Source organism: Chlamydotis macqueenii, chromosome 7 (genome assembly GCF_036417535.1).
Source record: "Chlamydotis macqueenii isolate bChlMac1 chromosome 7, bChlMac1.mat, whole genome shotgun sequence".
In the NCBI taxonomy this organism is placed as follows: Eukaryota; Metazoa; Chordata; class Aves; order Otidiformes; family Otididae; genus Chlamydotis; species Chlamydotis macqueenii.
In genome coordinates, this window is record NC_141562.1 from 30,642,402 (window position 1) to 30,667,079 (window position 24,678).

The 24,678-nt window shown below is 44.6% G+C and overlaps 2 protein-coding genes across 4 annotated transcripts in view; one reads left to right on the plus strand and one right to left on the minus strand.

Moving 5' to 3' along the window:
* The first annotated feature begins 493 nt into the window (after positions 1 to 493).
* HABP2 (hyaluronan binding protein 2) lies at positions 494 to 23,921 on the plus strand. The gene is made up of 14 exons (XM_010124246.2): positions 494 to 611; positions 8,571 to 8,607; positions 13,620 to 13,748; positions 14,870 to 14,980; positions 15,438 to 15,554; positions 15,942 to 16,061; positions 17,053 to 17,224; positions 17,664 to 17,758; positions 17,888 to 18,134; positions 18,588 to 18,730; positions 19,058 to 19,192; positions 20,704 to 20,849; positions 21,745 to 21,945; positions 23,585 to 23,921. The coding sequence occupies exons 1-13, from the start codon at positions 531 to 533 to the stop codon at positions 21,919 to 21,921; spliced, it is 1,710 nt and encodes a 569-aa protein (XP_010122548.2). The 5' UTR covers positions 494 to 530; the 3' UTR covers positions 21,922 to 21,945; positions 23,585 to 23,921.
* The window catches only part of NRAP (nebulin related anchoring protein), a 57,795-nt gene continuing 56,340 nt past the window's right edge, over positions 23,224 to 24,678 (minus strand). For all 3 annotated transcript variants that reach the window (XM_086751688.1, XM_086751687.1, XM_010124245.2), the window contains exon 42: positions 23,224 to 23,644. In XM_086751688.1, coding sequence (XP_086607814.1) covers positions 23,543 to 23,644 — 102 coding nt within the window. In that variant the 3' untranslated portion in view covers positions 23,224 to 23,542. The remainder of the gene's footprint in view (positions 23,645 to 24,678) is intronic.

Sequence of the window (24,678 nt, forward strand, 5' to 3'; positions counted from 1 at the left end):
GTTACAAATGCTTCAGCTTCTGGAGACTGGAGGTTACTCAAGATCTTCAATTTTTATTAAAAGAGGGATTCTGTGTTCTCACATTTGTGGACAAATGCTTGAGAGCATGAATCTTGATGTCTGAAATTTAGAAACTAATTAAAAGCACACTTTCATGTTTTTATAAATCTTATATTTTATAACTAGATCTCACTATTTTTTCCAGTGGAAGGGAGCAAAATTGAAAACTTTTTTTCAATTGACTATAATAGTCCAAAAATAATTCTAACACAACAAATATACTTTTTTAAATTTTTAATTTATACTATTCCCAGCTTTGATACTTACTGATTTGAAACGTTTACCAGCAGTCAATGCAGTGATTATCTGGACACAACCCTTTTATTTGATCAGGGCAATCTGTTGAACATTACACAATATTTGAAGCACAGTTAATTATTTGCACTGAATTAGCCCACCCTCGAATGATTGCAGCTTGTCTGAAAAAAAAAAAACATAGGCAAGAAGAAAAAGCTAATTTCAAGAAAAAAATGAGCACAAGGATGATTAACAGTGCTTTGACTCTTCAGGTTCTTCCACTGATCATTCTCCTAGGGAACACACATTTGTGCGTGAGTATGTTTTTGTGTTCCTTTTCTTGCCACGGGCCAGCTCTGCTGCTCTCTGAGCCCTTCCCAGGTAGCTGGAGCAGAATCTGAGTATCCGTGTTCCAGGACAGTGAGGTGCTCAAGTGGAATGCTGCATAAGAGGGGAGCCCCATGGTTTTTTGGAGCAGACATCTGCAGTGACAAGGAATGGCCCGTCTGGGTGCGCTCAGTGGCCACCCTGCTGCTGCCACCGGCCATGTTCAGGCTCACCTCATGCTGAAGAGACCAGGTATCAGATTGAACCGGTTAGGGGGATGCGCTGGCCTGGCAGTTTTGCAAGCTCTTTTGTCAAAGGTAAAATTTACCCTGGCCATATGTTTTGGAGGGCCGAGTTATCATTGCCACTAACATGGCAGGAAGGTTAACGGCAAAATATCCAACACAGCTAGAGATGGCCAGAGCCCTGTTCCGGCAGAGCTTGTTACACTTTCCCAAATTTATTAATTCCCTCTTCAGAAAAGACTGAAAGAATGACTTGTAACCAAAGCAAAGTTAAAAGTCAGTTTTAAAAACATTTCTTTTGTTTCTCCTGCAACCAAGTGGATTTTCTTAGAAGGAATTTGAGGTTCTTTCAAACCTCTCCTTTCTTAATGACAGTTTCTGTGCATGCAGGTTCATGTTTACTGAAATGCGTTGCAAAATTTCAGATATTAACATGTTTAAATTGAGTCCATTGGAATAACACGTAGTGAACTGTTTTAATGGGATATGGATCTTTTTTGAAGAGCTTAAGGAATTTGCAATGAGCAATTTTTGCAGCACAATAAGGTATTTATTAATTAGTGTATCATTAGGACTACCTATCTGCTGACAGCAATGGATGCAGCATACTTGATCCACTGGTACCTGTGGGAACTTACTGAGGGGATCGGTTCTGGGGTAGTTCAATGCCAATTTTACAGACATTGTGCGAACCCAATCTAATATAAATAAGCTTAAAATGAATTGGTTGTGTTAATTCATACTCAGTGAGGAAGATGTAGGTGCAGTCTTAGACAACACGAACTCCTGCACAGATTTTTTCCTAACTAGTCCTAGTGTTAGATTGATTCATTAGCTTTGACAATCCTAATCTGACTTTGCTCTAAATATTGCTGCGGAAAATGTAGTGTATATCTCCACCCGCCCCTGAAAATTCATTAACATTGCTAAAATGCAAAAGCAAGTCTGCTGTCACTGAAAAGCAGCACGACAGAATATTCAGCAGGCTAGTTTTTAATAAAACATGTTTTTTCTTCATAATTAATATAACAAGGTTTTCTGGCTTAACACTTGGCACAGATCCCAGAAAAAAAAAAGGGGGGAATGAGTCGCTGTGACGTGACCATTGCATGACAAATATGTTATGAGAGGACATTTTTGCCTTAATGATTTGTTCCAAAGAAAAAGTTACACTGAAATAGTTCACACTTTGCTGAAACTGTGGAAAACACCCTTAGATTCCTATTTCCATCCTTTCCCAGAACCATTTACCTCCATCATTTTCATCTTTATTCTACTCTGGTTTATAGGAGTTTTTATAACTAACACTCTGATTAATAAATATTATTGGTGAAATATAGCAGAAGTCAAATGCAGATTTAAGCAGTAGCTCGTATGGAGTCGATCAAAATAGAACAGGAAAGCACTCGGACATTCATGGATCTGTCGGGTTTGGAGCAGGACCATAAGGCAAAATTTCCATTTGGTTTTTTCATATTACCTGAAGAGAAGCTGATCTCATCTGCATGTATCTGAACTATTCCCACAAAAGGCAGGAAGCTGAATGATGGGTGCAAGGGAGAACAAAATTTGGTCCTTTATTTTAGCATATATGATGCAACTGCACCAAAGGTTGTCTTCAGACATGACACGTCTTCTCAGGTTGGTTTGGATTTTTTTTTCTCTTAATTACGGTAGGTTCTCACTGACACACACATCAGCATTGTATGAACAGGAACTTTTAGAGAAATCAATATGCCTTTGCTCAGCAAGGTACTGTAGTAGAAATGTGCCTGCTGTAAGGTGTTGTATTGTTAAGTATCCCGTACTTTGCCAAAAAGAAATCCAAAGAGCTGTGCTGCAGCAGGTTGTATCAACATTCAGACACAGCAATTCAGCTGTCTGTCCTCCACAACTTGGCCTTGTCTTGAAGAAACTTTTCTGAAGTACATGTAGGTTGAAATGGTATGCTTACACGTTGTGCTGAGTTGGGCTAGACAAATCTGCAACAGGATGAGACCAGTTTGGATCCCACAACAATTCAGTGCTGGAGCTGCCTGTACCCCAGGCTGCAGCCCCCACTTGGCAATGCACTAAAGTGCTTCAGCATATTGTAGGAGAAAAAAAAAAAAAAAAAGGTGATTTTTTAAATCAACGGATGTTCAGATCAGGCTTTTTTCCTTATATCAGTGTTCCCTCCAAACTCAACACCCCTGGCAGCAGAGGAAGACGTGCAGGAATCAGAGCAGCAGAGGTGGCTCTTCACTGAGTATTTTTGAACTTCAAAAAATTAATGTGTGCTTAGTTGTGATGGAAAGTGTTTTGAAGTCACTAGCCATACCCAGTCCAATAATCAAGTGCACTCGGTAGCGGAAAGGGAAGGATTAACATATCACACTAAGATCAAAGAATTGCAAAGAAAATTTATCCTTGGTGCCTACCTACTAGCTGGCCCACAGCAGATACAAAGCTGTTACCAGCAGTACAGGTCTTTCCTTGCCTCAGGTGCTTGGAGACCAACATTTTAGGGTGTCTCAAAGTCAACTCTGTCTGACATCTTTTTCCACTCATCAACAGATCTATTCCTGCAGCAAACTCCCACTTCTGCTCCCTTCACCCTCTCTCCACCACTCATGCCAGGGCTTTACACTCCGTTGCGTAGCCAACGGATCACTGCGAAGAGAGGTGAATGCTGTCAAGCCCTTCTCGATTTGTGGCCCATCAGGTGTAATGCCCTTCTGCAGCGCTCGCCTAAATTTGCCTGATGCAGCAGGAAAGCAACAAAGCCTTGGGAGCGCCCCCAGCTAATTGTGCACCGCACTCTCGGAGAGGGAAGCGTTCCTTGCTGACCCCCGAAGGCAATCAGCTTATGCCCTGAAGCGTGCAGGTTGATATCCCGTGTAACTAAAGGGACTTAATGACTTCGCATAAGCTTTAAGTCTAGCAGTATAACCTGCATTCCCAGCTGCAAAAGCGTTTGATAGAGCAGTGCACTCGTGTTAGTGCGACAAGGCTGGCTCCTGCCACCCCTGTGAAACAGATTTTGTAGCTTCCCCTTGGTGTGGCATCCAAGGCTGGCCCCGTTTCCCACCCGGGAGCACCAGCACACCTCAGCCACCAACAAGCAACTTTAAAAACAGCCAGCCGCTCCCAGGCCATCTCTCACAGTGCAAGGATTAATTTGGAAACTTTGATCTCTTGGAAAACAGGAGCAGGTAACTCCTGTGCAGAGAACCACGCAGATTTCAGCAGTGCCTCTGAGGGCTCTTGTCCTGGGTCCCTGTGGTTTTTGTATCAGGTGCTACCATGGGAAAGGTTCACAACTACATAATCTGCAAAATAAAGACTTTAAATGTAAACTTCTCCGGGTACTCTGAGACCAGTCAATAAGGAACAGGTCGTTTACTCTGGGGCGCATGTTGCAGTTCGGTGTGGAGGCAGGAGAAGTCTTGCTCGCAGAGAGGTGAAGAACTCAGAGGTTTTGGTGGAATCCTTTCAGAGAATGGTTTCCCAGGCTAGAAATACAACATGTGTTGCATGTGCGCTCCAGATGATAATATTCCCTGCTTTCATTATACTACAACCATGGCCTTGGCTGAGAAATACAATGTCATTGCTGGAAAAGCCACTTTCCCTTGAAGTTCAAAGACTGTCACTACCCAAGATGGTTGCAGGCAAAAATCTGGCTGATTGTAAGAGCATCAGAACTGTCGATTCCCTCCTCCTTTGGCGAGAAGCCCAGACAAAGGTTCCCACTGAGAGCTGTCAGCGGGATCAAGGGGTTCACTACGAAGAGGCAGTAGTTGTGTCTGCCCTCATGGCTCCTTCATGCCTTATGTCAGTCGTGGATGGAAGTTGATCAAATAGCCATCCTCGTTCTCCAGTTCATCCCCATCCCACCTCCTTCTCGGCTGCAAAGCTGTGGCTGCACAGGAGAAGAAATGAAAGGGTAATTTTTGTTTTTCTGCCATGGAGGCTGCTTTGCAGCATGTTGCAGGAGAATTTGCATGACTTAGAGCAATTAAGTGAATTGGCCAATTCCTACCTACACAGGTTTTGTTGTGAAGTGTGTGTATGTGTAGAGGTAATTTCCATCCCTCTTGCTAGTCTGTCACACCAGCTTGAGAGGCTACACTGTTTTCTCTGGAATTACTTCTGTTTTGCACACATGTAAATTCACAGCCGAACCTTGGGTTGTTGCCTTTGTGCTGCCTGTTTCTCCACCTGCATTTGTATTCTAATTACTCGTTTTGACTGTAACAAGGGGTAGCAAATGTACCTGAGACACAGTCAACAGTTCAACTTTAGAATGCCTTTGGCAGCTGAAAATAATTTCCCTTGGATTTGGGGTCAAATCTTCCTGACTTTATTCAGAAAGAGTTGGACATTTTTTTTTTGTCTGAGAAAGAGCCGTCAAATTCTGTCCTGAAACCAAGAAAGCTCACAGTTCTGGCATTACTGTCTGAAATCTATTACATTTCATTAGTCTCTCTTTCTTGAGGAGCTGAAATGGAAAAATGGGGAGTATCATGTATCTGCAGTGTTTAACCTTGGTACAAAGCCTAATTAGCAAAGTTTTCATGGTTATTTGGAGGAATGACACTTTGGTGAAGTGCTAATCATGACGATGATGACAACAGCAAAAGTCAGGTGAAATGAGGATATTTTTAATTTCAGCCATTTTTCTACCATTTTTTCTAGGAGCCCTATAAATGTAACCAGCTCCGTGCTCAGCTATGCACCAGTACCCATATAAAATGTCTATCCTACTTTTTGGTTTTTTGGCAAGGTTTCTTTTTTATGAGCCTAAAGTAATAAAATTTAAAATTGCTCTCTGCAAATTCTTCCAGCTTTATCCCTCGTCCCTGCGGACCTGCTACAAACAGGATCCGGCGATTTTATTCCCTCTTGAGAAAGCACACAAAGTATCAGTGTCGAGCTGCAGCACGGAGACTGTTTGGTGAAACCAGCCCCACAGCCTAATTTCTTCTCTCCCCCTCCTCCTCCTCTTCCTCCTCGTCCTTTTGTTTGAATCTCGCTCCTGGCTGGGCTCAGTGTTGAACCTCGTCGGAAGGACAAGATCCTCCTCTGCTGGCCATCAGCAATACGGCACGGCAGGCAGGAGGCCCTGCCTTCACTGCCCTGCCTGCACCCCCTCCTGTAGCCCCCCTCCTGGACCCCCCCACTCTGCAGCCCCCATCCTGCAATCCTTTTCCTCCAGCCCCCGCCTGCATCCCGCATCCTCCATCCCACATCCTCCATCCCCCATCCTGCATCCCACATCCCCTCAAGGCAGGGAGGAAAGGGCGGCCTCAAGCAGGCAGGAGGGCAGGAGGTGAGCCCTTCTCCCTCCCCTGCTGCACACCACCATGGAAAGCTTCATCCAGGGAGCCAGAAGCCTAAACTTTGGCCCTGTGCTAGCTTGCAGGGGTGAAAGGGTTTCAAAACCCTTTCTGCTGAGTGGTCCAGTGGACACTGGAAGGGAGGAGAAAAGTCTCCAGGCTGAGAGGTCAGCTTTGCCCAGGATTTTGTCCCCTGTGGCTCTGCTGCTGCAGCTTCTGACAAGTTTATGAGGGGCAAAAGCCCCAGGACAAAACAAGACACTGGAGCCCTTGGACTGTCTGTGCCCAGTGCTCCAAGATTTTGTCCCCAGTAACATTTGTACCGTGGCAGCAGATAGAGGCTTTCATCCAAAAGCAGGAATCAAAACTTGGGACTTAGCCACCCTAGAGTACAGGCCACCGCCTGCTCTGAAAGATGCTACTGGAAACCTGCACATTTTCTACGGCACCAGTTTATTGCAAGTGGGAGTTTAGGGTATCTGTGCTTTTGCAGTCAGCTCTGCCCACAGAGCAGTGCTTGGATGGGAGGGGTAGGTGGGTAACCTGGGAAAGAAAGCAGTATAGCAAAGTGCTGGGTCTCTCATCTTTCTTCTTTTCTTGGTGTGTGAGCCATCCCCTTGGGTGTTGTGAGACCATCATCTCCGCTCTGCAGCTGGGGGAAACTGAGGCACAGGACAGCATGGTGCAGTCACATCCTGCCCCTCACACAGCCTGGGATGAAGCCCTCCGGCACTCCAGTGCGGTGCCAACGGCTAGGGAGGGAGACGAAATATTCCTCATTTCATCCTGCTTCTCCTTCCTTGTTCTTTCCTTCCAGAACAGGAGCACACTTGCAGGGTTTGTTATGGTCTGTGTTTATGGAAGAACAGTACCACTGATTGTAAATGGAGTAATTAGGGTTTTTCTTTCTAGTCTTCATTGGGGTCTGGCAAAGGATCTGATGAACCTTGTACCTGCACTCAAGGAACATATAGACTGAGGGCAGAGCTTTTACAGCCTTCTCGTTTAGCATCATCCCCACAGTCATTCTGGAGGGGCAATTGTGTGAGAGTGTCTGTCCTCCCAGCGGCAAAGGATTTAGTTGTGTGTGTGCGCAGCTCACTGAAGCGCACCTGGAAAGGGGCTCCTCTGGGCGGTGCAGGGGACGTCGCTCTCATTAAAGTCAGTGGGAAGGGGAGTGCTTGGAGTGTCTGTTCTCCCTGGCTCAAACACAAGAGGGACACGAACGTGCCTGGAGCAAAAACTCATTTATATATTCCAGATAATATTTGCAAATGTGAATACTGAGCTTTTTTGGTCCTGCTTCTTATTCATTGCTTCTGTTCTTAGTTACAACTCGGTGTTAGCCGAGAAAGTCTTTCTTCTATATACCATTTCTATATATAATGCACAACTAAACAGAGCATATATTTACCATTAACTGTATCTGTGGCAATGTGTAGGTGCACATAATAATCATGTGCGAGTGTGTGTGTATGCATGCTGTCGCTGTTACATGTGTTAAATTGTTTGGAAATACATTTCTTCCGACAAATCATGTGAGGGATGAAGAATAGCTGCTCCAAACTTCCGTCGTTACATCCACTGTAAGCATGCGTATTCTTGTCAGAGGCAAGCAATCCTGTCCGTGGCTGGGATTTAGAGCAAGAGGGAAAGTGAGCTGAAATCATCACGTGGGGATGTGTCCCAGTGTGGAGTCAGGGCATCTCCTTTCAGACAAACCTCACTCACACTTTTCAAAGGCTGAGAGCTGTTTTCCTTCTTCTTCTGTTCCCTTTTGTCACTTGCCCTTGATCATGAGCCAAACAGGAAAGGCTGGAGCCCCACGTCGGAGGTCAGACACATGGCGTTTCCTCACAGGAAATGCCAGAAATGTTCCTCTGCATCCAAAGGTTTCTGACAATGTTCAAGCTCAGAGGTCCACCGGCTGCACCAGACGTAGGCTCCCGGGCCGTGCCGTGCTGCCGGACCTCTGCTCTGCTCTGCCCGGGCACATCCTAGTCTCCGTCTTTGGCAGCCGGCTGGAGCACGGCCTTTGTCGGTGTCTCAGAGAAGTAGACAAATAGTCAGTGTGCTGTCCCTTAATAAGCAAAGAAGCAATTTAGCTCATTCAGGACAGGTTTTTCCCAAAACACACCAGCCCTGCAGCTTGGGCTGGATGGTCAGAAAAAAAACAGAGCTCCTGCATGGGTTGTTTGGAGCAGGGGGCTTTTTAAGACATTTTGATAATCTTTTGAAAGAGCTCTTAAAATCCAGCTCCAAAAGGGGTAACAAGCTTATACGGATGTCCAGCTCTGGGAAACTTTGTGCTGTAAAGCAAGCTCTGTGCTGGCTTTTGATTTCAGAAACTGACTCTCTGCCCTTTTTTTATCTCATGCAGGCTTCCCACTTCTTCTTCCTCTTTCACCTGATGAATGGTAAGTGGTTTCCATTTCTTCATTTTAAGTCCTGCATACAAAACTGAGAGGCTGGAGACCTGGTCCATCAGGAGCTTTCACTAGGGCCCAGTACCGAGTTTTATTAACTTCATGCATAGCTTTGCTGAGCTTAAAATAAGGTCAGTGGTCAAGTAGAAAGTCTGTTTGGCTTCACACAAGCAACAGGGTGAGTGCTTTCAACCTTCCACGTGTGCTCTGTGTCCATGCAGGAGACAGTGCTGCATCAGGTCCCAGCCAGGACCATGTCTGGCACACTGGAGCCCAAAACAGAGGTGTAGCAGTGGGACCAGTTTGCATCTGGTAGTCAGGTACTCCATTACTTCACCTTCAACTCACAGTCCTGTTCCAAGCAAGGGCTTTTCTGCCACTCTGTGGCTTCATGTGCTCAACACAGCTTTGGGGACCCATGGGTGACAGAGTGGGTCATGGGCTGGAGGAGAGGTTGTGGTGCGGGGCTGTAAACCTCCCAGAAGGATGAGCAGAGTCTATCTGTGCATGCAAATTGAAGGGCAGAAAAATGAAGGCCAACCTTCCCCTGCAACATACAGCTAACCGTGGACCTTATTTCCACAAGGTTTTGTTCAAAGTGCAAGAAGGCTAAAAAAGTGTTTACAAGCTCACACGAGTGAAAATCGCTAAAGGCTATGTAGCATTAAGATGCTGATAAGGGAAAAGCTGTGATGAACGCTGTGTGAGGATGTGTTGATTGTGCGAGGATTTGTACATCCTTTCGCAGCCTGCTTGGGCCACGTAGAAGATTATGGTTTACTGACAAGTTTAGTATTTTTGCAGGTAAGCCCTGCTCCTCCTTTTCTTGATTTCAGTGGCTCTTAGATCAGAGTTTATAATTTACAGCTAATAAAGTATTACATTAATTTTTCTCCTTTTCCTGCAAAGAAGAGTGTGGCTTTTACTACACGCTCATTATTCAGCCACATTCCTGTTCATTCCAGTGGTATTTTAGCTTCCAAGTCAATCCTGCAAGTCCAGCAGCCTTGTAGCTCATACAACACTGCTTCTTGCCCCAAGTTGATGTTGCTCTTCTAACAAGATATGTGTGAAAAACAAATAACCCAAATCGTTTGTGCATCTGAGCTCAGTATTTAGCTTCTGCAAGCATTTGGCCACAGAGCCATGTAGCTGGCTTCAGGCTTTATGCACAAACCTTGTGCAAACCAGCTGATTTGCTTTTCAGTGAGGGAGCTTTCACAATTTCTTCATTCGTTCTTATGCTTTACGGTCCTTACCTCTGTCCCTCCACTCTCCCTGCAATCCCTATCCTCCTGCAAGTCCCCACTCCTTCAGCCGTGATCGTCTGCCTTCGCCCAGCGCTCATGCCTCCGAGGAACAGGCGCTGTAGAACTGCTTTTAAGTAACAGCCACGAAACTATTTGAAAGGCTTGCTGGCTTTGTTGTTAGCTGCTCTCACTTCTTTCGCAATTTCTTTCTGAAGCTGCAGATCCTCCCAGCCACAGCCCGTGTGAAAGGGAGGAAATACCGTGAGGTCTCGTCTCTGCAGAATTAAATGGAGGACATCTCGTTATTTAAAATATAGTCAGGATTTCAGCCTCATAAAAATAACACTACATTATTCTCAGAGCTGGAGACAAAAAGTATTTAGAAAGGTGGCAGGAAAACTCATCCTGCTTAAATTAGGCCAGATTTCAGTCAATCCCCAGAGGTTCAGAGAGCTTAAATAAATGCTAGATACTTTCTGGCGCTCTTGATGTGTGTTTGCAATAGGCTTTAACTTTGCACATCACTCATCTTGACAACTGCAGTCCAACAAAGTTACCTGGCAATTCAGGTCACTCAATGGCATCCTAATGCATCACTTTCCCACTCAGAACATTAGTCATGACTTGATCCAGAGAAGGTTTTGAAAACAGTGTGACTGCCGGTGTTGGGATATCTGTTCTCTCCGTAACAGAGAGCTCGTGTAAGCTAATGAACAAGGGGATATTGATCAGAAATCCATCACTTGATTGACAGCTCTTGGCAATGTGAAAAACTGCAGATGAAAGCTTGAGCAGTTTAAAAGATCACCCAGACCTCAAAGCTGATTTGAAGCTTTAAAAGTCAATCTCTGCCTATCAATTATGGGGGGATTTTTTTGTACTACACAGAAGAAAGTTATTCTTTGAAAATTTGCATGCAGGATGTCTAATTTAATTTCAGGTAATAGTCACATTTCAGTGACAAATGTCAGATCACTGCTTTTTTTAAGCATGTCAAGGTTTTCCAGCACTTACAAAGAATGAACACTCTGATTTAGTAATACGTTTAAATCAACCAGTGTATCAGACATTGTGCGTTAATTATGTGCTCAGATAAAAAAAGTGTTGTTTTTGCTTTACTAAACCTATGGTTTGTTATAAATAATTAAGAAAATGGAATGGGAACACTTCTTAAGTAAGAGAGCTGGAAGCCAAATTGTTACTTAGTGTCAAAGCAATGATATATAAGAAGACATATTTTAGTTTGATGTCACGTACCCAAGTCAGGGTTTTCTGTTCTTTGTTTTTCATGGCTTCGTGCTGCTGCAGAGGACACAGAGTAGCTGGGAGATAGGGAGCATCACTCACGTGACCCGTAGAACCTATTTCTCCTTCACAGTTTCACAAAGAGGGATGGCGATGGAGAAAGCAGTGAGGCTGGTAATTTCTCAGATCGACTGCACTCTCACATCACCTTGGCTGGTCTCCTGGCCAAGCAGCTCAGCTCCCTGACTCCCACTATTCACACAGGGTCCAGGGTACCCAAAAGGATGATATTTTCTGAGCCCTTTTCGCTTGTGCTCTTAACTCCACAGCTTGGTCATAAAGTTTCACTTAATGGCATTTGCCAGCCCATGACAGTATTGTTCAGTGCCACTCTCTCAGCCTCAGCCCTGGCCACCTGAAGGTGCCCTCCTCAAGGGCTGCTGGGTGCCAGCCTGGCCTCAGGCGGGCATTAGCCTGTCCCAAAACTACCCAGGGGTCATCTGCCCCATCAGTGCAAACAGAGGTTTGTGCTCCTTCACCTTGCAGAGCTGCCAGAAGCAGACGTCCTGCAAATGCGAATTGCATCTTGGCCAAGCGGGTTTTACCACAGAGGTGCATTTAAAATAGTTCATAATGGATCAACAAGTGATTTTGTAAGTGTTGTTAATAAATTATTAATCCATTGCTAGGAAATAATGCCAACATAACAAAATGAAGCAACAGTACCATCATTTCTTAACATTGAGCAGTTGGTTTAAAAATCATGGTAGAAGAGTCTACAACGGTTTAGCTATTTGTGCTTGTCTGGAGCACTTGTTTTTCCTGTCGACTCGAGGGAGTCCTCACCAGCCTCTGCAAAGCACACTGGGCATGTTTGCAGTCTGCTTTTGGCAGCCGTAACTCCCCTGTTCATCCTTCACAACTTTCAGCAGGTATATTTTTCCATAAGAAGGGTTACCCCATTCCTCAGAATACTTCTTTGAAGCATCTGTGGAATAAAAGCCAACATTCCCCACTAAGATTTTTAAAATAAGCAGGGGAAACAAAATCAGACTCTTTCAGCAATTCCCTGAAACTCAAGTCCGCTTGCAGAATCTCCCCTCTGACAGAGTGAGCTTGCAGGCTGTATTTCAGGCAAAACCCTCTTTTTGTTTTCCTTTCTTAACTACATCACATTAAATTTAATTTTCTTCGCTGCAGACAATGTCCTTATCTTCCAGCAAGATCCTTCTGTTCCTCAGCAAGGCACACACTTCTGCAACACTTGCACACTGTCGAGACTCAGCTCCTGTGGAAATAATGAGCTGAGGAAAAGGAGTCTTGACTTGACATAGCAATAAATGAGGTGAAACTTTCCTCTTTTTTTTTTTTTTGTGAGAAATGAGAGTTGGCATGTAGAAAAAAAAAAAGAAGAAAAAAAGACAGTTCTATTTTAATATGAAATATAAAACACCCATTGTACAAAAGTGGAATTTCTTTTTTTTTTTTCAGAAGCAAAGAAAGAATAAAGATAAAGGCTGTAAGCGAATGAATGAGGAGAGAAAACTAAGATAATGCTGTCGATAATCAGTTCAAGGCAGAGCATTATCCATAGGGCCATCGGTCCGGCCCTAGGGGAGAGCTTTTTAAAATGTCTCTGTACGCAGCTCAGCTTTGCTCATTACCATAGCTTGTCTTTGAAACACCGGAGTGGCTTCCACCGGCAGCAGCCGTACCTGTGCAAGGAGCTGCCAGCCCACTTTAATCAACCGACTCCCCCAAATTCGGGCTGGCAAAGCTGTGAGTCCTGCCGGGGAGGACACTGGCTGCTGGGAGGCTGCAGTCTTGGATGAGGCAAGGATGGGCTTTGCAACACGTGCCAGGCCCTCGCTCCTCAGAGGGGTTTTGTGGACCGGGAGCCACACGGATGGGCCCTGGGTCCTCGCTCTCCTTCAACTTCCCTGAAAATGAGCTTCTCTGTCCCCATACACAGCAGGCACCTGCGTGCTAGTGAAGGTCTTGCCTCACGCGGCAGCAGCGGTGATGCTGGTGATCAAAGCATCCAGACAAAGAAAACCCCTTCTTCTTGTAGGAATCCAAACTTCCTTTACCCACTGTGCTGGCCACAGCCATCAGCATCTCCCCGGGCTGTGGTGCCGCACAGGGGGCTCGTGCCCACACCTGCAGAATCCCCCACTCGTGTCCTCTCCGGGGCATCCCGGCTGCCGGCACAGGAGCTGGCTGAGCAGCCAGGGCCCAGCACCCTCTGGGAGAGGCAGCAAGGGCAGCGCTGGGGCCAGCAGTGCTCAGGACGGCCATGCTGGGAGCTGGGTGAGCTCTGCCCGCACCAAGGAGGGGCTGAACGGCACCTTTGGTCCTCAAGACAGTGCAAGCTTTGGACCCACTGATGTCCCAAACAAGCTGAAGGAGAAAAGCACTGAACATCCAAGGGAATAACTTCTTACCTTCTCTCCTTCAAGAAGTTTTAATTCCTCTGTTCTTCCACTGTTTTCTCACCCCTCCCTGCAGATGAGGCTGACAACTACGAGTACTACGATGAGTACACGCAACTGGAGCAGGACCCCTTCCTCCAGCAGCAGTCCTCAGAGGACCCCGACTGGTTTGAGGCATTTTTTGGCTACAGCGATACCAGAAGAGGTACCTCTGAGGGATGGGCAGCGAGGCGAGGAAGGGGTAAAATCCCAACCCTGTGCTTGCAGCAGGAGCGTAGCAGGCCTCGGCTGCCAGCCTGCTCTCGAAATGCCTGCATCAAAGGGATGAGTTAGGAGGATTGTTTGCAGTGTTCTCCTTTGTATTTCTCTTGTAAGAAGCCTGTGTTTTATCTCTGGGTTTCACAGGATGGATTCTGATCATGCAGAACATTTCTGATTGCTACTACAAAAAAACACAGGCTTATTTGTCTATAGACACTGTAAGATGTAATTGCTGTTTTCACAGGATATATGTTCTGTACTTTTGCTGGGAACCAAATGTAGAGCAGGTTTCCTTTTTTTTTTTTTTTCCTTTTTTTCTCACTTGCAGGGATTTTTCTTTTCTTTTTCTGCTTTGCCAAACTTCTGTAGAGCAGGAAAGGATCCTCAAGATTGTTCAGGGAACACAAAAGAAGAGACAGGGAAGTTGTGTGTAACATCCCCTGGGTTATCCTCTGGTGCAATAAAAGTAGAGGTGGCACGTGGCTGTCCCCAGCACCAACTGCTCCTGGAAGCCTGGAGTGGAGAGGTTGAGCATGGTGTAAGGAGCAACACTGAGGTGGGTCTCAGCTGATGCTTGCTCCCTTGCAGCAGCAGCCACCCATGGGTATTATACAGCATCGTGGTGGTGAATGGCTTTTCCAGGGGAGACTTAGTGCCACATTGCAACCAGGGCGATGCCAAATCCAAACCCCTCCAGACTAAGTACATGAAGGCAGATGCCCAGGGCCAGCTCTGGCTCTTAAGGCATCTACTTCTGCCACTGCCATAGAGGCAAATCTGGCCCTGAGCAAAGGAAGAGACTTGCCCCATTACAGCTCCATGGCAAAGGGAGCTGAGGAGATCCAGAGCCAAAACCACAAAGCTGTTACAACGTACAATAGGCTCTGCAGCAATTCACAGCTGCTCCTGCGGCTGCTGAACTGATGCGTAAATGCAGTACCTCTTACACGGGATGCTGTGGCGAGGAAGGCAGCCTTCTGGAGTCAGAAAATGCGAGAAGGAAAAGCAGGTGACGGAGGTGGAGAAGTTGAAAGTGAAACTAAAAGATCTCCATCCTTACCCTAGAAGACCCATGCTCCTCCAACCCCTGCAAGAACAATGGTAGGTGTGAAAACAGAGGAAGCAGCTTCAGCTGTCTCTGCCCCAAGCCGTATGCTGGGACTACGTGCGAGAATGGTAAGTGCTCTTTTGCTAACTTACACTCCTTATTTTGGCAACTAGTGTTACTGTTACAGCTCTGTCAACGGAAGCAAACACAGGGCTTTATAAACCCAATGTTCGCTGGGGTGAGGGTTTTGACAACCCCCTGCAGTCATGTTCATAGGGCTCACACTTACCTCCTCATCCAGACCAAGGTCTATCTAAAGTGGTATCCAGTAAAATAGACTTCAGGTGTGCAGAAAGCACTCCTATATCCCCTGCCAGGTGGGCAGCAGTGAGCTGCTCATCACTCCTGCAGATTTTTTTCCACACATAACTTGAACAAGAAGGGAAATCCCAAGTCTACGCTAGACAGATGAAAGCCTCCTCGGAGTGTCAGGGGAAAGCATGTCTTCCCATGACCCCTGCGAGGGCACAGCTCTTGTGCACACACAAACACTGATGAAGTACCTTGTGTCTCTGTTTTCCACAGTGAAGGACATGTGTTTGGAGAACAGGTGTCACGGGGGAGACTGCCTGATTACATTGACCCCACCTTATTTTCAGTGCAGCTGCAGTCACCCCTACAAGACACCCAACTGCAAACAAGGTGAGCACAGCCCCATCAGAAGAGGCTCCTGCTTAGCGAGGCACTGAGTGAATTGTGGTGGGGACAGCATGGCGAGGTCGCCTAGCCACAGGTGGTCAGCAGAGGAACATCACATGCAGCCCACCACAGAGGATGGTCCTCCCTGGTCATCCAGCCTGAGTCTGCTATGGGTCCCATCCATGCGGCTGGTCAAGCGGCGAATCATCCTTGATTTACAGGGTGGTCGTTCACTCACTGGTGAGACTGCTGGTGACAAACGGTTTTCAAGAGTTCTTAAGAACTTGAAACCAACAGGCTAAGTGGGAATTCTCCCTACTTCCCACCGGGCATGCGAGTGGCTGTATAGCATTCAGCAGAATGACTGGCCTGTGTTTTCCATGTTGACAGCATCTTCACCGTGCAGACCAAACCCGTGCAAAAATGGAGGTACCTGCATTCGGCACAGAATCAGATCGAAATTCACCTGCAAGTGCCCTGAACCTTTCAGAGGGAGATTCTGTGAGATCGGTACGTCACAGGTCCAGGGGAGAGGGTAGGCACGAAGCCTCCAGACAGTCAAGAGCTGACTTCACCCTGCGGTCAGACTGATTGATGCCGTCATCGCACCAAGTACCTGACTGCAGCTGGGGCACCGGCCTCCTCAGGGAGATTGTCCGAGGAAGAGACTGGCTTCTGCAGCCACGATCAGCACAGGGGCTCCAAACAGTTCCCATACTGATGTTTTCTAAGTGTGCTTCAGCAAGATCCCTCTGGTGTACAATGAGCGAGCACACTTTTCCCAGAGATTGCATGTGTCCTGTGGAGAAGGAACATCAGGCTTCCTTAGACATCCGAAAGCTGAGGTAGTGAAGATTCATGTCCAGTTGCCTGTGACTCCCCAGGCTGCGAGGACAGCCACCGACAGATGGGTGGCCAAGGGCATGGGATTACCCTACCTGCATGGGGAGCCTTCTGCCCCTGCATCACCATGGGCACCACATCCTACATGTTTCGAAGTAGAAGGATTTTTTTCTTTCTCTTTTAAAACTTGATTGCACTTCAGACTCCAGGTACCTCTACTTGCTCCACTTTGCAGGTGACTTTTCCTCCACTTTGTCTACAGGTTAGGTTCGCAACCCCACCACCTTCCTTTTTGCACATCCATTGCCCTAGCATGACAGCAGCTCTGTGCCCGCTTCTATCTAATCCCACCAATAGCACTTCTTGTCTGGGACATTGACGGAGAGTTTCTGCTTTGGCATTAAGACACCTCTTAGCTGCTAAGTCTTTACCATGCAAAGAGGTTTCAGGGATTTGAAGTCAAACAGACTTCAAGCTGGACAGATGTTGGGACAGTACTCTTATTTCTGGCCTGTATAGGATGAGGGATATCATTACATGACCCAGTAGGTCCTTCTGATTCTCCAAAAAATGAATGCAGGGCAAGGAAGGGAAGGAAAAGGAACCACTTTGGGCAAGATACAAAAGTCATTTTTATATCAGTATTGTCTTCCTACAGGACTGGATGATTGTTATGAAGAGGCCTCCTCTGAGTACAGAGGAAGAGTGAACCAAGCAGTGAGTGGCAAGACCTGCCTGCACTGGAATTCCCACCTTCTCTTGGACTACTCTTTCAATGCCTTCATGGAGGACGCTGACTCTTATGGCATTGGTGAACATAACTTCTGCAGGTAATATTTTGAAGAAGCAACTGTAGAGGTCTCTAACAAAGAGCACTGAGGACAAACTGCTGATGAATTTGGCAACACTGATGGTGTTAAGATCTCACATCTTTCTAGACAGTACCTGTCTATAAAATGCCAGGATGTTAGACGTGCATTCCCTAAGTCACTGTACTGATGTGAGGCTTCCAGAAGCAGCCCTCATCTCCCTGAATCAGTCTCTCATTTTTCTTAGGGTTAAGCTAGGTATGAAGATAGTAAAACAGCAGAAGCCTCACTCCCTTATCTCAGTCATCATCTTTGTCAAATCTCATGAAAGAGTAGCTCTGGAAGTTTGTCTCTCATATGGGAACATGAGGCTGCTCTCTTAAGCATCCGCAGCTCCTTCACTGTTTTCATGGAGGTTTCCCCATTCCTGCTGGCTGATGCTCCCAACTGTTCCCCTCAGGAATCCCGATGAAGATGAAAAACCCTGGTGCTACATCAGAAAAAATCACAAAGTGGAATGGAACTTCTGTGATATTTCATCCTGCTCAGGAACAGGTAAAGAATTAGAAGTGAGCTGTTTGGCAGTGAGTAGGTGGTGCAGAGCAGCAGGTGACCCTCTGTTACTTTACTCCTCTGGTCTGATATTATCTCTGCATTATACATCTGCTGTCTCTTCCAACGCAGCCAAAGAGAGTCCACAGCAAACAGACAGCCTAACAGACCCACCTGGATCAAATGATATATTCAAAACATGTGGACAACCAGAAATTCAAAGGACAGTCAAGAGGATCTATGGTGGAGCTAAGACTGCACCTGGCAAACATCCTTGGATGGCATCTCTGCAGATAAAGACTTCAAAAAGGAGCAGACATTCCTGTGGTGGAGTGCTAATCAAAGCATGCTGGGTTCTTACTGCTGGGCACTGCATTGAGTAGGTGCATGTCCTATGCCTAGGGTAGATTAATGTATAAAAATCAGGATGGTTATTAAAGACAGCTTGGAATCCAAATTATTCGCAATCCAAACACTACATTGCCCAGGCAATGGCAGCAATTGTGCTCCCATGGCTCCATGAGTTGCCAGTCATCACCATGGCCACAGTAACAGACTGTGTGCACACTGCTACTCTGCCCTAAAATGCAAAGGAAAAGTGTATTCATGCAGCTTTGAATCATTTTGCTTCACGACTACAACAAGTTAAGAGCACATGTATTGACTAACACCACCACTTCCCTGACTAAGCCCTCCTATAATGATCTTAGGAAGTATTTTGGCTATGCTTTACAAGAGGAAACAATATCTTGACTTCCAGGTACTAAAGATGTAGGTTTTCATCACCACTGACAGACAATATCTGCTTGTAATGTACTTTTTTTTTTTTCAGACAACCAGCAGAAAATCTCCAAGTAGCCCTTGGAAAGCAAGACCTCAAGAAGAGAGAGCATCAAGAGCAAATATTTGATGTGGAGAAGATCATCGTACATTACAAATACAAAGAGAAGAACGGTGTCCCACACAATGATATCGGTAAATCTGTTTTATTGAACATTCATGCAGCTCACCTCCAACCTCAGTTGCTTGAAGCACCTCTCTCCACCTAAAGTCAATGTAAAATTCACATTGAGAATATATTCTGGAAATAATTAGGTCAAATTGTGATTTAGACCCATTTGAATCTTTGGGATGTGAATTGTGATGGGCAGGCAGAAGTCACTGGCAGGAAGAGGTAAAAAAATAGTGCAAATAGCACATCAGGTGTGTGCAGCTTTGCAGAGGGTTGAGTCACAGACTGACAATGATGGCTAGGGATTAAAATCAGCTACAAATACTTTTTGTTGTTTACCTTCTCTCCAGCACTACTTAAATTGAAACCAGTTGATGGTCACTGTGCAGTGGAAACAAAGTATGTGAAAACAGCTTGTCTGCCTAACTTCTTCTTTCCTGCTGGGACTGACTGCTTCATTTCAGGATGGGGCGAGACAGAGACAGGTATTTGTGGGGTAGCTGGGTTTTGGTGGGTACTTCTGTGGAAAGGTGGGCTGGTACTTTCAGTAGCAATTGCCAGACCCAAATGTGGACATAGACACTGAGTAAAACCAAGACATGGAATTTAAAACTAAGGGTAACTAGTACACTGCCGTGGAAATTACTCATTAGCAGAAGCCTCCAACTGCTAGACCAACCAAACTTTTCAGAGTTCTGAAAAAATCCCAATGCATTTTTTTTTGCTTGCCATCCGAAGATGAAGCATGTCATGGTTTCATCTAAGCCAGCAACAGAAGCAAACAGGTATCAAGAGGGAGTCTATAGTATAGTTGGCGTGTTCCAAGATAGGACCAAGAAAGATGGGAACTTTCACATGGTTTTCCAGCCCATTGGGTCAGATAAAGCTTTTCAGAAGCAGCATCTGGATCTTCAGATGCACTGAAAAAATAAAAAAATCCAAAGCTTTTCAAGTTCAACCAGCTCTATACAAAACCTTTCTTGCCCACACTAAATCCTAAGGGGAGAAATTACTATGCTTAAAAAAAGATAATGGCAATTTTCTGAAAAATGCATTTTCTCATGTTCTGATTGATGTGTTGCTGTAAAGCCGCAGAAGGAAAATGTGTCACTGAGGCTGCAGTAGGTGTCCTAGTGCTTTGTGACTGATACAGCCTGATACGATACATAGGACCAAATTCTCCCTTCTGATGTAACTCTTATTGAAGTCCACAAGAGACAACCTGGTTCATTGATCAGAATGCACCAACAGAATTTAATAGGCATTTTTTAAAAGTTCCAAATAAAAAATCTCTCTTAAAAAGAGTACGGGGAAATTTTTCTTTTCCCAAACAAAGAATATCAAGTACCCTGTATGTGTTCAAACTAGATGACTACTTCTTTGAGCAGAGCTATTATTAGCATTTCAGGAAATCACTGCAGAAATGGAATATTTCCTGAAACTCCAGCAGAACCAAACTTATAAACCACCTTAATTATCTACAGATATAGTGCTTTGAAACTCTGGCTATTGCTTTTAGATGTCAAGTTATGTCTTTAGATTCACTATAATTAATCATTGCCCTTAAATATTGTATGATTTTCAGTTTTCATCTATTTCATTAGCCTGCATGCTAAAACATCTAATGGCACCAGTCTGAGAAGTGCTGAGCAGCTCGAAGTCCCATTGGGACCCACGGGAGCTGCAGACAACCAGCACCTTGAAAAGCGGGATTACATGAGTAGAGCTGATCGGAGCCAAATTCTGAACACCTGACTTTGCTTTTGTTCAGGCAACAACACGGTGCCCTGAGTGAAGCTTCCAGGCTCCATCTCTAACCCTTACTATTTCAGACAGACACTTCTTCCCACGCTAGCCCATGCATCCCCCCTGCATCCCCCCTGCTCTGCCCCCTTCCCATCCAAATGGCACGCAAGCTCCTATTCTGAACACAGACAACATGTAACAGGATTGGGAGGAAGGTGACTCCATTTTTTTTTTGATGCACATCCCATAGATGATATATCCCAGCAGCTGTTAGATGCCAACGTCAAGCTGATTTCGCAGAGGAAATGCAATGCACCCAGAGCATATGATAACATACTGGATGAAAGCATGTTTTGTGCAGGAAATATTCAGAGACCCAGAGCTGATTCTTGTCAGGTTTGTTGCTTTTTCTGTATTTGAACACTAATTTTTTTTTTTGTGTAAATAGTCAGGCTGTGCAGAGTAATAGCTTTGGCAGGGCACTGCATATGTATCTATTTCTCCCATCAGTGTACTTCAACAGCCTTCATCTTTCTTCAGTACAGTGAGATGTATATCCCTAGAGCTGATCTTGTCGCTGTCAGCCACAGGCAGATCTATAGAAACTAGAGACTAGCCTGAAAAGTTTGGCTTCTGAGGCAACTTGTCATAATAACCTGAAAACTTGCCTTTTTTTCCTCTCAACTTTAGTACAGCCATGAGCACCAATTCCAATCTGATTTTCACTATCAAAGCTAAAATTTGCAGGGTCTCAGAACTGATACTACTTTTCATTACAGACAGTGCAAATGGGAAGCAAGTTCATATTTATATTGTTGTAGGACAGGTTTGAACAATGCTTCCTGAGGTGCAAACTACCAATGCAAGCATACTTTGCAATAGAAATCACCAATAAAACAAAAAAAAAATGAGACCAATCAGCTCAGAATAAAGTTATTTTGAGGGGTGTGGGAGAGATCAAGTGTTTTCATTTATGCCAAGGATCACATCTTTATCTCCCTGTGCTCAGGCTCTGAATGCCTGGAACTTTCATACCTGGAAAATTTCATGTGACCTTGCCAGATATACATCACAGACTTGAACAAACAAAAACTTACATCCAAGATGTTTGGTATCATTTGACCTGGTTCCAGAACTGCAAGCCTACTCAGGAACTGAGCAGCATCTGATGGTACATCCAATAGGAAAACAACATCATTACAGCTTTAAAGTCTTATGATGGGAGAGGAGCATTCTCATTTTGGTTAACATTTTGCTTCATGTTTTGAACACATGTACTTTTTCTCATCAGGGAGACTCCGGTGGCCCGCTAACTTGTGTGGAAAACGGCTCCTACTATGTATATGGCCTTGTGAGCTGGGGTGAGGAATGTGGGTTAAAGAACAAGCCAGGAGTTTATACCCAGGTGACAACATTTCTCAGTTGGATTAAATCCAAAATTCAGTCTGAGTCAAGGTCGCTTCATTAGGAGACAGCTTTGGAATGACAAATGGTAAGCTTGAGATATTTACTTATTTTAGTCATTTCCCAAAATGCCCGTTCTGTGACTGTTATTGATATTCAAGATGTTATTGATATTTCCTCATGGCCTACATGGGGCACCTTTCATCACCATTTTGAAAATAGCCTAAGAGCATTTGCTAGGATGTCAGTGACAGTTATCCTGCGGGGGGCTTTGAAACAAGCCCATATTTTGTAAGCAAAAGAGATCAGAAAGTAAAGCACTCAAATCCTTCCCCAAATCAATCAGAGCTGCAGTTGCCAATGTTTACAGTTTTGCTTTTCAAATCCTGGAAATTCTTCAGGCTCAGCTGCCGCCACCTTTTCCCTCTCCCCCTCTTGCCCCTGGCAAAGGTGTGTTTTTTCTGCTCTCATCAGACCCTGACACCTCAAAGCTACTGGTGTGTGCTACTACAGACAGTGCTGTTTTTCACATACATAAAAGTCATCATATGCCGCAGTTTGCAAAACTGTGGCCACTGGAATCATCTCAGTAGGCAAGATCAGGCAGAAGAATTATTTTTAAAAGCACTCCTGTGGGTCAAATAACCACAAATTCCATCAATGAGGCATTCTAGATTGAAAAGCTAAAAAATGTTCACTACTAGAATTATCCACTTTATTCCTGATCAGAGGATAATTACTTATTATGCTGCAAATCTGCAATAGTATATATGGGCTTAACTTCAATTCATACCACTGAGACACAGTGGGTATAAAACACCACTAAAAAAAAACTAGTCTAAAGCTACTGGATAATTCTTGGTTTCTCACAAGTTTTGCAACTCCAATTGTATTTTTTTTTGCCTAGTGATGTTGCAACTCTACACAGAAATTTGAAAAACAGGGGATTGGTATTAAATCAGGGTATAAAGAATAGACATGTTTGTGAAGAGTCAATTTGTTAAAATAGTAATGTCCCTTTTTATCCAAATTTCAGAGTTTACAACCTTCTCTAAGCACCTAACTAACCTACCAATAGCTACTCCTATTGCTATAATTTCTAAAAAACTAATTCTGATTTTTGCTTCGGAAGATTTTAAAAAGACTGAAGAACTAATTGTGATCCGAATAGATCCTGTTAATCAAGCTCAAATTCTCTGATGGTCACTAAAAGGTGTGCCCTTGGTTGGTCAATAATAACTTTCCTTCCGCTGACCTCTGTCTCATTCACCTGTTAAGCCACCTGAATGACACTTCTGCATTCTCTTAGGTCAACGGTGCCAATAATCCAGAAACATAAAAATCTCCAAAGATTACAAGTATGGAATAAGATTCATCTGATTTATTCATTACAAATTATTTTATATTCTACTAATCAGGTTCATTCATCTCTAGTACAAAGCTGAGCCTGCCAGTCACCTAGTACTAATTTAATTTACAGCTTTAAATAAATACCAGATTCTGTAATACATATAGTAATAAAATATCCACACAAAAATAGAAAGATGTTACAAATTGCAATTTTTAGGTTGCTTTTCAAAACAAAAAGTTCTTAATGCCAACTACTGTACTTCCCAGAAAACTGGAAAAGCTACAGGATTTGCAGGACAAGGTGAAAATCTATTTGTGTTATGTCATGTTTCTGTTTACTTCTGATACAGCTGCATTTTCCTCCTCTTGACTTGCAGAATTTCTGAAGCATCAGGGTTGACTGTGACCTGCTGAGATCCTTCCGTCTCCAATTGGTCCTGTTAAATCAAATCCAGCTACATTGTGAGGACAGCCAGTGGACAGGAGAAGGTTTTAACAATTATTCTATTAAAATATTTGTATATTAAAAATCACAGCAACTGACAAACATGAGCAAAATCTGAATCACAGCTCTGCACTGAGCAAATCTCTACAATGGAAAAGTGCAAAAAATTGAGCCATTCATGTAAGTTAGATACTACATATATCAAAGGACTGAATGTACTCAAGTCCTAATTTCTAATTTGAGCCCTAAATAAAGAGCAAACCAGCAAACATCTGAGTTCCAGGTGGATTGCATACCCATAGATTTCCCTGGGACCATCAGATGATTATAATATCATAGAATCATAGAATAATCATAGAATCATAGAATAGTTAGGGCTGAAAGGCACCTTTAAACGTCATCTAGTCCAACTCCCCTGCAGTGAGCAGGGACTTCTCCAACCAGATCAGGTTGCTCAGAGCCCCATCCAACCTGGCCTTGAATGTTTCCAGGGATGGGGCATCCACCACCTCTCTGGGCAGCCTGTGTCAGTGTTTTACCACTCTCATTGTAAAACATGTCTTCCTTATATCTCGTATAAATCTACCCTTCTATTAGTTTAAAACCATTACACCTTGTCCCATTGCAACAGGCCCTGATAAAACATTTTTCCCCGTCTTTCCTGTAGGCCCTTCCTGGAAGGCCACTATAAGGTTTCCCCTGAGCCTCCTCTTCTCCAGGCTGAACAGCCCCAACTCTCTCAGCCTGTCCTCAAAGGAGAGCTGCTCCAGCCCTCTGATCATCTTCGTGGCCCTTCTCTGGACTCTCTCCAACAGGTCCACATCCTTCTTATGTTGGGGGCTACAGAGTTGGATGCAGTACTGCAGGTGGGGTCTCACGAGAGCAGAGTAGAGGGGCAGAATCACCTCCCTCGACCTGCTGGCCACACTTCTTTTGATGCAGCCCAGGATGCAGGACTTAATATATTGCCTGCAGTCCCCACTGCCTGCATTCCTCAACCACAGTTATAATTTATTTCCTGAGTAA